The 12,971-nt window shown below is 42.1% G+C and overlaps 1 protein-coding gene across 30 annotated transcripts in view; it reads left to right on the top strand.

Annotated features, from left to right (window-relative positions):
• Positions 1–12,971, top strand: part of VWA3B (von Willebrand factor A domain containing 3B) — a 200,837-nt gene that overhangs the window by 86,005 nt on the left and 101,861 nt on the right. For all 30 annotated transcript variants that reach the window (XM_070235060.1, XM_070235055.1, XM_070235056.1 and 27 more), the window contains 2 exons: positions 2,073–2,275; positions 8,985–9,139. In XM_070235060.1, coding sequence (XP_070091161.1) covers positions 2,073–2,275; positions 8,985–9,139 — 358 coding nt within the window. The remainder of the gene's footprint in view (positions 1–2,072; positions 2,276–8,984; positions 9,140–12,971) is intronic.

Below are 12,971 nucleotides of genomic sequence, written 5' to 3'. Positions count from 1 at the left end.
CTTTGTGAATCATAGAGAAACCAACTGCTGGCCCTGGGGATGGTACCCTAAGGGGCTTTTGATGCCAGATTGGTTTAAAGTTCAAAAGCCAAAAACAAGCTTCTTTGAGAAGTTCCAGCTCCAGTAGGTTTCAGAGTGCATTATTTAAACGGTGTTCTATTGAAATTTGAGGACATGATCCTTTTTGTATTTTTGAGAAACAATTGACTCTGAAGTGTTTTATTTCTTCAAATTTTATTCTATATATCCCCTTAAATATAGTAATGGCTAATATTTTTGTTCCCTTAATAGTGAGTGCTGCTTTTTAATGAAAAGTATAATTTAACTTGAGTCTGTGTCTGGAGGAAGCATAACTGATGGGTCAGCAAATCATAATTTAGAGAGCTCTTTCTGTCTTACCCTCGTTGCAAAGCTTGGCTGCCCAGTATAGTCACCCAGGGAGCTTGGAAAAGTCCCAATGTCCAGACCAATTAAAACAGAATCTCATGGGTGGGGCTCAGGCATCAGTATTTTGTGTGTGTGTGTGAGGAAGATTGGCCCTAACCTAACGTCTGTGCCAATCTTCCTCCGTTTTATGTGGGATGCTGCCACAGCGTGGCTTGATGAGTAGTGTTAGGTCAGCGCCTGGCATCCAAACCTGTGAACTCCAAGCCGCCGAAGCAGAGCTTGTGTACTTAACCACTATGCAACCAGGCCAGCCCCAGGGCATCGGTATTTTTTAAAACTCCTCAGAGGATTTCAGTGCACAGGGTTGGGAACCACTGATCTAAGCAGAAATAAACTCTGAAGGCTGCTGGACCTACTATGCGGCAGAACACGTTATAAAAAACCTCCTCTCTGCCCAGCACCCCCTCCCTGTCCTCCTAGTGCTCTGCTGTAGGAAAGGGCCTAGGGTCCTTTCTGCCTTCCTTCTAGTGGCACGCAGATAAATGTTTACCAATCCACTCTCTGCAATAAAAAAGCTCTGATTTATAGCATCTGCTGGTTTCCAGATTCTGTAGATACTCCCAGCATGGTCAATTTCTCCCTACCAATGTGCTACCACTGAGCATGGAGTTGGGAGGAGAGATGCACAGAGAGCTCTCCTGGGCCAGTGGAAACCATCTCCAGACCCCAGTGCCACCTTCTTACCTTCAGATTTGCTCACCCGCTCCTCTGTGCCCACCTCCAGATACCCCAGTCTCCCTTAGGTGGCAGTAGGGGTTTTGAGCCACCTAAAGACTTTCCTGCTTGTATGATAAGCTGGCTTATATGGTGTTCTGCTCAGGTAACATAACACCTCCTCCCACTCAAAGAGTACAGATAACCTTTGGAAAACACTAAGGCAATGTGCCTAAAGCTGGGGATATTTGTGCAATTGGCCTCCTGGGTTATACTTTAACCTGTGACCTGAGTTGTCATTGATATGGCTCCAAGTGCCTGAGCTGACATATGAGGTTTCTGAGCCTGCAGAGTTGAGGGCCGGGCTCTGAATAGGGATAAATTCACCAAGTTAACAGGGGAGCTCCTGGGAGGCAGCCTGCCAGCCTTCTTGGGTTGACTGACTTCCACCTCAATGCAGGTTACATGCCCCTACTTCTCTTCCCACCTCGTTACAAAGCACTTTGACATGACTTTTCTCATTGAATCACTTCAACACACTTAGGAAGGCCAAGCAGGTGTTATCTTCCATGTGTAGGTGAAGAATTCTACTGAAGCTCAGAGAGGTTAAGTGGAGTAACTCACCCAAGTTTGAACAACTTGCCCAAGCTAGTAAGTGGTGGAGTCAGAACTTGAACCCAGAGGTTCTGACCCCAAATTAATGCTCTCCTGACGCACAGCTTTGGTCTGTTGGCCATCCCCACCTCTGCATGGGCCAGTCAACTCAGGTAGAGGAGGAAGTGAGATGAAGAGTGGCATTTGCTGCCTTCCCGTCTTGTGAACTAATTCTTTGCCAGTCCTGCTTTGGAAAGCATGCTTCCTGAAATGAATGTGATCTAACAAAGAACGTGTTCCAGCTTGGTAAATATTAAGTTGAGGGTGAAATATGAATGGATTGTGTAATATGAATGGCTGATGAACTGTGATTCCAGAAACAGAATCTGGAGCAACCTCTGTTGAGAACGAGTCAAATCCAGAAGTCACTTGGGACTCTAAGAAGTGGCTCCAGAAACATGGCTTGAAAGCCCAGAGGCTGTCATTTTATGATGTCCTTGCTGACTGCGCCTTCCGCCACGCTGACGGAGTTGTTGATATAAAAGCCAAACCGGAGAACGAGTCCGTGCAGACTAGTGCGGTAAGTGAAGTGAACCCCTGCGCAGGGCTCTGGCCTTCCTTTGGTGCCTTGGGGGGTAAGGCTTCCCTCAGACCAGAGCCCAGGGCGGGCCCAGGTGTGAAAGGCAGCATGCAGGGAAACCATCTTTGGTTTCCATGAAGAAGGATGCCCCTCTGCTTCCCACCTTACACTTCTCTGAGTGATACTTTTGGGCGTGGAGATCAAGTCTGGGAATGGTTTCTGGATATAAGCAAATTAAACAATAATTATACATAAGCCAGGAGCTGGGCTTGTAGAAATTCAAGGCATTATAAGTCTCAGAATTATTCAATATTATGTCAAAAGAGAAGCCCTTTGTTCCCTCATATTGAATAGAAGAGAAATTGCTGGTGACTATGCCTGAAGCAGGCATTTCTGTGGTCCTCTTGCATTGTCATGATCTTAAAGATATGTTATTCTGGTGACTACCAGCCAGCATTTAGTGGATTCCCAGTAAACATAAAATCAGATTCTCTAAGGGGGTGTAGCACTGGAAGGGTGCACATTGAAAACTTTTGAAACCTGTAGTTCCGTTGTGTCAATGGGTCTGAAAGGAGTACAGCTTCTCAAAGCGCCCAACTCTGGCTCATGATGGAAGTGTAATGAGCTATAGCAGGGGCTCCTGAGCTTTAGCATGCGTGAGTCAGTGAGTCTGAGGTGGGGCCCAAGAATTTGCACTTATAGCGATCTCCAGATGATGCAGAAGCTGCTGGTCCAGAGGCCACACTGAGAAAAACATCGAGGTGCAGAACAGGCTCCGGAAGACTGTCAAAAGTTTAGAATTATGGAAAGACTAAAAAGTGTCACAATGTGAAACAGAAAGTAGGGATAAAATGAATATTCTGATTTTGTAAAACTGAAGGGAAGCTCTTTCAGAAGATAGTAAAGGCCCAGATACACAGTGAGAAGCGAAGGCTACAATGCAAGCAACAGAGCAGATGTGCCGGGAATGGCCCAACAAAGCCTGCTAGGAGAGGCGATGTCATTCACCGTCACTTTACGTACTGGCTAAGGCTCTGGTTCAGTGTCAGGATCATCACTGAGACGTCTGTCACTCCTACAGAGGGGAAAGCCCAGTCTCTTTGATGCCTCCTCTCGGGCCATCTGGCCACTGGGCTCCACACGTCCCCCAGGAAGGGTCTTTCCTTTGGGGCTACATTAGCCATGCGATGTTGTATTTTTGCCCTCTTACTCTTGGGTGTTTACAATGAACTGCAAGGAGGAAAATATAAAAATTGAATTAGAAACAGAATTGATGCAAGACTTGTTTCCTGGCTTATATACTGGGACGTGGAGTAATTGCTGAGTGCAGAGAAATCGCATTTGTGGGCTCCTCCCCCGGCACAGTTTTCTGATTTTGTAGGCATTATTCAGTAATGTTATTAGTTTAGGAAATCATACGTAACTAAGTTTTCATTCTTTAAATATATGAAGCCCTGGACATTTACAAATATTAATCCCTGTTCATTTGAACATAGTTCGCTGCAAGCTCCTGTCTGCGTGGAGTGCGCAGGTCTATTTTTGACGCTGATTTTCTCCTTGTTCTTTCTTGACAATTTTAAATGAAATTTTACAGGGACGGTTTGAAAAATTTGGCTTGTAAATGGAGACTTTTACTTCAAATTTCTTGTGCTAACAAGTAATAACATAGTAAAAGTTGAGAAGTATACAGTACAGCTATCCCCTCTCACAAATGTTGATAAAAAAGGGACAATTTTATTTTTAGTATTTGGGGCTACATATCCGAAACTGGATTCACACCTGAAATTGTGATGTGTGTAAGGTAGGGAGACACTGAGGCTATGAAATAAGTTGATTATTTGGGGTTCCCCCAGACTCCCACTGGCAGGACCCCCTAAACTTAACCGTAAAAACCAGTTTGTAGGTACAGATCCAGGGAACTCGTTTGTACTGAGAGATAAGTGAACAACAAGGCTTTGCTATGTAGCATTTCTAAGATGCATGAGCCTGTGGAGGAGGAGACACAAATGCATTTCAAATTAGGGAATTTCGGGCAAAGCCTAGTGACTTGATATTTTGGGGTGCCCCTGAAATCACATGGCATTCATGGTTGCTTATGCTGCTCATGCACAAGCCAGCCATTGGTGTTCAGCAACCCCCTCTAGTCCCACCACTTATTCCTCTGACAGATATTTATTGACCCTTCACTGTGTACAGGCAGTGCGGTGCGGTGGGAAGTGCACTGGCTTTGGAGCGAGAAGGCCTGGGTGTAAATGCTACTTCCACCAGTTACTAATTATGAGATGTTGAGCAAATAATTTAACCTCTTTGAGTCTCACTCTCCATTTCTGTAAAATGGGTGGTGTAAAGTCCAAATTATAAAACGCATGTCTGAGCACACTTAGGAGATGCCCAATAGATGTTACTTGCTTTCTTTACTTTATGACAAACATTATCTAAGTCAGAAATGAGCATTTATGGAATGCCTATATGCTTTACGTACACGGTGAATATTTATGCTCTCATTTTGCACATGAGAAAATGAAGTCATAGGGCCTCTGAGAGGTTAGGCAGCTCACCTGCCATCTCATGGTGAGTGGAGGAAGGATTGGGACTCAGACCTGCTGGGCTCTCACACTGTGCTTTTCCCATCCTGACACTCTGCTGCCTGACACCTGTATTTGTGTAACTTACCATCTGGTGTGTCTCTATTTGGGAGTGCTTAAGGCACAGATGGGAAACGCCATATGATGGGATTGAGAGTAAGGAGGACTCTCTTGTGTGACATCGCCAGGAGTGTGGCAAGGATCAGAGAGAGGACACTTTCTCCTTCCATCATTGCACTGCAGTGGAGATGTGGTTCCCCTCTGCCTGCTTTGGAGGACTGATCTCCTCATGCCTCCAACCCTGTTCAGATCAGTCACCACTGGACCTCTGAATTCTCATCCCTGTGTGGCTCTGACATTCCTTGTCTGAGCATCCTCCATTCTTCCCTGACTCCTAAAATCCCTCCACCATGACCTCTGGAAATAGAAGTCATCAACAAACCCCCTATAGCCTCCAGTGCTCTGAAATATTCCCGTCGCCTGCGTGTCTGGATTCTCTCTCTTGAAGACCCTTGTTTCTGCCACGTTGTCCTGTGGGCCAGGAGGCAGGTGGTGTCCCCCTAGCTCCTCTTTGCTGCTCCTTGATCATTCTCCCTCCCTCTTCGTATGTCATCAGAATGTACCACCTGCTACACCTCCTGTAGGTGTCACCTACTGAGCCTTAGGTCATCTCCACCAATCTTTGAAGATTATAGCTTCTGGCTTGTTCTCACTGGCTCCAACTGTTTTAATTCTTAGTGATGTCAATCCCATGTGGATGACCCTTCCCATACCCTAACCTTTCATTTCTCTGACTTCCTCTCCTTTAATGACTTCCTCCTCTACTCCATCTCTATCACTTCTGCCATAGGCATACTCTTTTTTTATTTGTTTGTTTATGCTTTTTTGGTGATGAAGATTGGCCAAGAGCTAGCATCTGTTGCCAATATCCTGGGTTTTTTTCTCCCCAAAGCCCCATTGCATAGTTGTATATTCTAGTTTTAGGTCCTTCTAGGTCTTCTATGTGGGACGCCGCCTCAGCATGGCTTGATGAGTGGTGCTAGGTCCGCGCCCAGAATCTGAACTGGCAAAACCCTAGGCCACCAATGCGGAGTGTGCAAACTTAACCACTACACCACTGGGCCTGCCTCATAGGCATACTCTTGATCTTTTCATTACAAATAACTGTGTAATCATAACCCACATAATCAGTTCCAGAGGTCCCACTCTGACCACTTTTTTTTAGGTCATTTCCTCTACTGCCTTAATTCCACCGATCTTTCAACCCCACTGGGATATACAATTTGTTGTTTCCACCACCTTTTCTCGGTCTTCTCTATCCCTTTGTCCCTCTCATACATCCTCAACTACTTTCCCCCTCTCTTACACTATTGCACTCATCTGGCAAAACCTCAACGCTGGGTAAATCCAACTTTCTGCCTTTTCTGCCTTGCAACTGTGTGTTTGATCACAGTAGAGGAGAAAAACACACAGCCACGATGCCTGTTTTCGCTTTAAATTTATAACCTGTATCAGGTGCATGTTTTGTGTTGCCCAGCAATCCTACTGTGCTTTTCTGATCTACTCGGACTCTCATTCTCCAAGGTGTCTACCTTGTCCTTTGTCCTCAAACTTCAAATACCTTCTCCTCCATGCTCACTCTCCGCAGGTGGCTTTGCTTCCCAGTCCGTTGCACAGTGAAGTGAACGTCCATGAACATCTGCTTGCATGTATACAAATCCCCCAGCATCTGCGCCTGTGTGTCCCTTATTTCTTCTAGGATGACCACATTGTTCTCGCTTATGTCTGAAGACAACCCCTCTGTGTGTGCACGGATCTCTATCTCCTCATTCACTCATTTCTCCTCCTTTCTGTTCTATACGTCAATATTGCCCTCATTTCTAGATCTTTCCCATCAGCATACAAACATGGTGTTATTATTTCTCCCATCTTAAAAATACTGTATTTTGACCCCCGTATTCACATCTGGCTCTTCCTCATTTGCCTCATTCCTCTGCTCATCCTTAGAATTCAACTCCTCAAGAGTTTTATTCATTCCCTTTCTCCCCCTTCACAGTTCTCTCATGCTCTCTTGAATGCACTCCAACCAGGCAAAGGCCCTCTCTCCAGCAAAACTCACTCTTTCCGGTGATGCCTGAATTGTTAAATCTGGGTCAATTCTCAGTCTCTTTCTTACTTGACTTATTATCGACATTTTATATAGATGGTTACTTCCTTGAAATTCTTTTGCTTACAGAAAATGCTCTGTCTTGTTTTTTTCTCCTACATCACTGCTGTTCTTTCTCAGTCTTCTTTGTTACTCCTTCCCATGTCCTCAACCTCTAAATACAGAAGGGCCTCAAGGCACAGTCCTCGGACGTCTTCTCTATCTGCGCCCATTCTCTAGGTGATCTCGTCCAGTCCCTTGGCTTGTGATACTGTGGGCACACTGGAGACTTCCACATTTAAATCTCTAGCCCTGAATCCTTTGCTGGTCCCCACCTGAAAAGTTGCCACGTTACTAGACTGTCTAATAGGTGTCTTGAACCTAACATGTTAGTCACTAAATCCAGATTTTCTTCTTCAAGATTGCTCTCCTGTAGTCGCCCTAGCAATTTATTGCAATTCCATTTTTTTAGTTCTCTGGGCTGAAAACCTTAGAGTCATTCCTGGTTCCTCTCTTTTCTCTCATACCTACATCTGACCTCTCCTTAAATCCTGTCAGTTCCAACTGCATAATATATCTATAATTCAGAATCTGACCACTTCTTACCATTTCTGCCAGTACCCTTTGTTCATGCCTAACTGACCTCTTGACTCCCTGCTTCTGCCTTTGACCATCTACAGTCTATTCTCAACAGAGTAACCAGAGTCATCTTTTAAAATGATATAGTTTTCGAAATCAAACTTTAAAACTGTAAATAAAACTTAAAACTATAAATTGTGTCACTTCTCATGTGAAGGCCCTTGCATGGTTCCTTTTTCACTTGGAGGAAAAGCCAGAGTCATTTCTATCGGCCAGCACGCTTTACAGAATCTGCTTCCTGGCCCTCCTCTTCATGTTCTGCAGTTCCTCTCACTCTTTCCCTTGCTTACTGTATTTCGGCTACACCGGCCTTTCTAAAATTCTACAAACATGCTAGTCAAACTCTTACCCCAAGGCTCTTGCACTTGCTGTGTCCTCTGCATCCTCAAACATCCCTCAGGCCTCCATATGGCCACACTCTTTGTTCCTGCATGTCTTTGCTGATATTTCACCTTCTCTTGGAGCCTTTGCCTGTTTGGTTTTAACTTGTCCCCGTCCTGACCCCTCTCTCAGCACTCTTCAATCTCCTTCCTTTCTTTACTTTTCTGCATAGCATTTGTCATGATCTGACCTGCTGTATAATTATTTGTTTATTACCTGGCTCTTCCCCTGTACTGTGAGCCCCGTGGAGGTGGGAATTTTGGTTTTGTTTATGGATTGTATTCATGATGCCTAAGAGAGTGCTTGGCATAGAGTAGTGCTTGATAAATTTGTAAAATGGTTGGATGAGTAATAGAGAGTGACAGACCTTATGAAAGCTCTTTGTGGGAAGCGCTTGTCCTTGGGCCAGTTCTGTATGTCCCAGTAAGGGGCACTAGATGTGGAATGGGGTGCTTGGCTGCTTCACTGGGTCTACTCCACTGCAGTAACAATGGAAAGATGTTTTGTGTGAGTCTCAAGTCCCACCTCCCCTAGATATTCTCCCTGACTCTCTAGTCCACTGTGAGCTCTTTCTTCTCTGCCAGAACTTGCCCAGTTGTTACTATCTCAACTCAGCACCAGGTAGTGGGTGTCCAGGTCTCTGCATTGCTAACTTCCTACGTTTGTATGTGTGTGTGTCTGTGTCTGAGTGTGAGGACAATGTCTGCCTGCTGGAAACATTGCTTCTCTGGGGCACAGATGGGATTGCACGTCTTCCTGACATCGTTCGTGACATTTAGCACAGCGTTTCATTTGGAGCAGGCCCAGTACATGTTTGGTTGAACCAGCAGTTGAGTGATTTTATGGTGAGAATGAGTGCTAAGAGCTGTATAAATAAGGCAGAGATGGAGGTGCCATCTGGAGATTTTTGTTCCTTGAATGGTTTCTGAGTGGCTTCTGTCCTTTGTCCTTTCCTTAGGAGACCAACAAGAAGACAATCCATGCAAAATACTGCAGCAGGTTTGTCCATGCTCCCTGGAAGGATGGGAGTTTGGTCCACGTCTGCATTACCAAGGAGAGGTGCACATGGTACAGTGAGAGAGTTCATGCAGTCCTGGCCTGCATCCAGAGGAGGTTGGTGTATTTACAGGAGGGTATGCGTGGTCTAGTCTCTTGAAATTCAAATCTACTTGATCTCTTGGTCAAGCTCAACCAGGAAATGGTCAATAAACATTGTTAAGTCAAGGCTGCCACCTGTTGGTTTGCTGGTGGCCTTATTTACAAAGGAGGATGTTTAGATTTGGATTGCAAGCTGCCTTGATGCCAGCGCAGACTCTTAAAAACAGCAAACAAAGATGTAATTATCATGTTGGTTGTACATCACTGTAGGAGGCTAAGGAATGCTTCTGCTCGTGTCTTGCATTTTTTGTGGGCCACAGGTATGTTGCACACTGTATTACACCTGTCCTCTGTACTCTTGAATATTACATTTCAAGGCAACTGTTACAATGTTGTAAAACATTTAAATACAATGGAATTATATATATATACACACACACACATATATTTATGTACGTATGTATATTTTAGAAATCAGTTAAAAATAACTTCATGTGATCCCTCTCAACCCTGCTTGTTCTTAAAACCTTGTAATGCTCACAAGTCTGGTGTACTAATACTGCGACATCGATGTCAGTCCCAGGGGGCTAATCTACCTTAATGCTTTCATCTCCTGGATGCCAGGGACAGCTTTAGACCGAGAAAACCAAGTCCATTTGGCTACATGGGCTCTGAGGGCAGATAGAGCTGGATTCTAATCCCAGCTCTGCCACTTGTTTGTGACCCCAGGCAAGTTAGTTGATGTCTTTGTACTTTGGTTTCCCTGTTTATAAAATGGGAATAATAATGCCATTTATAAATGAGTTCTCTGGATTAGATTAGATGCTAAATATAATAAGTTTAGGCTGGTACCCAGCCTGCAGAAGCCACTTGAAAATGAGAGCTCCTCCATCTACGTTTTCTTTTCTAAAACCGCAAGCTCCAGACGCTTGTCTCCTCCCGTATTAACTCTCCAGAGCCCCCGCTTCTCAAAACCAAGCTGGTGATGGGTTACTCAGAAAAAGTAATACTTGTGTCTGGGGTCTTCTCTGCTTATAGTTTTGGGGTTGACTTTTGGGGATAGTAGTTTGTATTTCAGATTGGGAAAAAAGATGCTGCTTAAAAGACACCCCACCTGGAAGCTGCCAGTTCTGTTTATCCGTCTCTTCTCACCAGGTTTCAGGGGTTGTTGGAGAGTTTTCTCTCCTTTTCTGTTTTCCAGAACACTTTGTGGAGAATTGGTATCATGTCTCCCTGAAATGTTTGTGGAATTCACCATTGAAGCCATCTGGACCTGGAGTTTTTCTTTGTGGGAAGGTTTCTAACTATGTATTCAATTTCTTTAAATGCACAAAGATAGAGCTGGTGTTGGTCATGTATGTCATCTTTATTTCCTAATCAGTTTGGCTACAGGTTATCCATTTTATTGATCTTTGCAAAGAACCAGCTTTGGGTCTCATTGGGTTTTTTTCTCTGTATGCTTTTCTCCTTTCTGTGTCATTGATTTCTACTCTTTATTATTTCCTTCTTTCTCCTTACTTTGGGTTTAAGTTTCTGAAGATGGATGCTTACATCACTGATTTGAGAACTTTCTTTCTAATATAAGCATTTAATTTTATAAATTTTCCTCTGAGTGCTGCTTCAGCTGCCTATCACAAATTTTGATATGTTGTATTTCATTTCATTCACTTCAAAATGTTTTCTAATTTCGTTTGTGATTTCTTCTTTGACCAAAGGTTTGTTTAGAAATGTGTTGTTTGCTTCCCAAGTATTTGTGGATTTTCCTGATAGCTTTTAATTTCACTGTGGACAGAGAAGCACTGTATGATTTCAATTCTCACAAACTTATTGAGACCTATTTTGTGGCCCCCAATATGAAGAAAAAACCACATTCTGCTTTTGTTGGGTGGAGTGTACTATAAATATCTCAGCTCAACTTGGTTGATAGTGTTGTTGAAGTCTTCCATGTTATTACTGATTTTTGGTTTAGTTGTTCTGTAAATTATTGAGAGAAAAGTGTCAAAATCGCCAACAATAGTTGTGGATTTTTCTAATTCTCTTTTAAGTTCTATCCGTTTTCTCTTCATGTATTTTGAAGTTCTATTAGGTGCATGTACATTTAGGATTGTTCTGTCCTTTGATGAATCGACTCCTTTATTATTAGGAAATGTCCCTTTTTTTAAATCTCTGGTAATATTCTTTGTTCTGAAATCTACTTTTTCTGATACCAATATAACCACTCCAGCTTGCTTTTGATTATTATCTGCCTGGTTTACCTTTTCTCTATCATTTTACCTTCACCTGTCTGTGTCTTACATTGAAATAGGTTTCTTGTAGACAGACATATAGGTATTATTTTTTTAAATTCAATCTGATAATCTCTGCCTTTTAATTGGAGTGTTAAGGTCATTTACATTTAATGTGATTATTGATTTGGTTGGATTTAAACCTAAGACATTGCTATTTGTTTTCTATTTGTTGTACCTGTTCTTTGTTCTACTTTTATTCCTTTTGCTGAATATTTTTTATGATTCCATTTTCTCTCCACTATTGGCTTATAAATTCTAACTCTTTGTTTTGTTTTGTTGTGTGTGTGACTGCTCTAGTATTTACAATATACATCTTTAACTTACCACAGTCCACCTTCAAATAACATTATGTTATTTCATGAGTATCATAAAAGTCTTACAACTTCCATGCTTCCTTCTGTCTTTTCTTTTTGTTGTTGTTTATTTGTTGTTGTTTTTAATTTTTATTTTTTATTGCAGTAACATTGGATTATAACATTATATAGCTTTCAGATGTACATCATAATATATTTCGAATTCTGTGTAAATTGCATTATGTTCACTACCCAAAAACTAATTATAATCCATCACCACACGTGTGCCCAATACCCTCTTTTGCCTTCCCCTCTCCCCTTTCCCCTATGGTCCTTCTGTCTTTTCTATTGTTGTCCTACACTTAATTTCCACATATGCTTTAAACCCACAGTACATATCAATTGTCTTGTAAATAGATTTAAAATGAGAATAAACGTATTTTGTATTTATCCACATATTTGATATTTCTGTTGCTCTTTCCTCTTTTGTATAGATCCTAGGGCAGGTCTGTTGGTGATGAATTATTTCAGCTGTTTTAGTCTGAAAAACTCTTTAATTTACTTTTATTTTGGGGAGATATTTTTGCTAACTATAGAATTCTAGGTTTATCATTTTATCTTTCAGTATTTTAAAAATCTTTCTCCATGTCTTTTGCCTTGCATGATTTATGATGAGAAGTCTCCTGTCATACTTATGTTGTCTCTGGCTGCTTTTTAAGATTTTTCTCTCTGTCACTGGATTTCAGCAATTATATTATGATGTGCCTTAGTTTATGTTTGTAAATTTTGCTTCTGTTTGGTTTCTTTGAGCTTCTTGTATCTATGGGTGTACTGTTTTCATAAAAATTGAGAACATTTGGCCATATTTCTTCAAGTATTTTTTGTCTCCCCCTTTCCTCTTCTTCTTAGTCTCTAATTACACATATGTTAGACTTCTTGATACTGCTCTATGGGTTGCTTATTCTCTGTTATTTTTTCAGGCTTTTTTCTCTCTGTGTTTTATTTTTAATTTTTTCCTATTGCTATGTCTTTCTTAAAGTTCCCTGATGTTTTCTTCTGCTAGGGTCTAATTTACTGTTAATATCATGCAGTGTATTTTTCATTTTGGTTATTGCATATCTCTAGAAGTTCCCACTGGGTCTTTTTTTATATCTTGCATTTCTCTCCTCATTCTGTTCATACTTTATCTTTTTGAACATACAGATTATGTTTATAATAGCTGTGTAATATCCTTTTCTGCTAATTCTATTGTCTGTGTCATTTTTG

The sequence above is a fragment of the Equus caballus genome, chromosome 15 (genome assembly GCF_041296265.1).
Source record: "Equus caballus isolate H_3958 breed thoroughbred chromosome 15, TB-T2T, whole genome shotgun sequence".
Classification (NCBI taxonomy): domain Eukaryota; kingdom Metazoa; phylum Chordata; class Mammalia; order Perissodactyla; family Equidae; genus Equus; species Equus caballus.
Note: the sequence above shows the minus strand (reverse complement) of the source record. Positions and strands in the feature narration are given on the sequence as shown.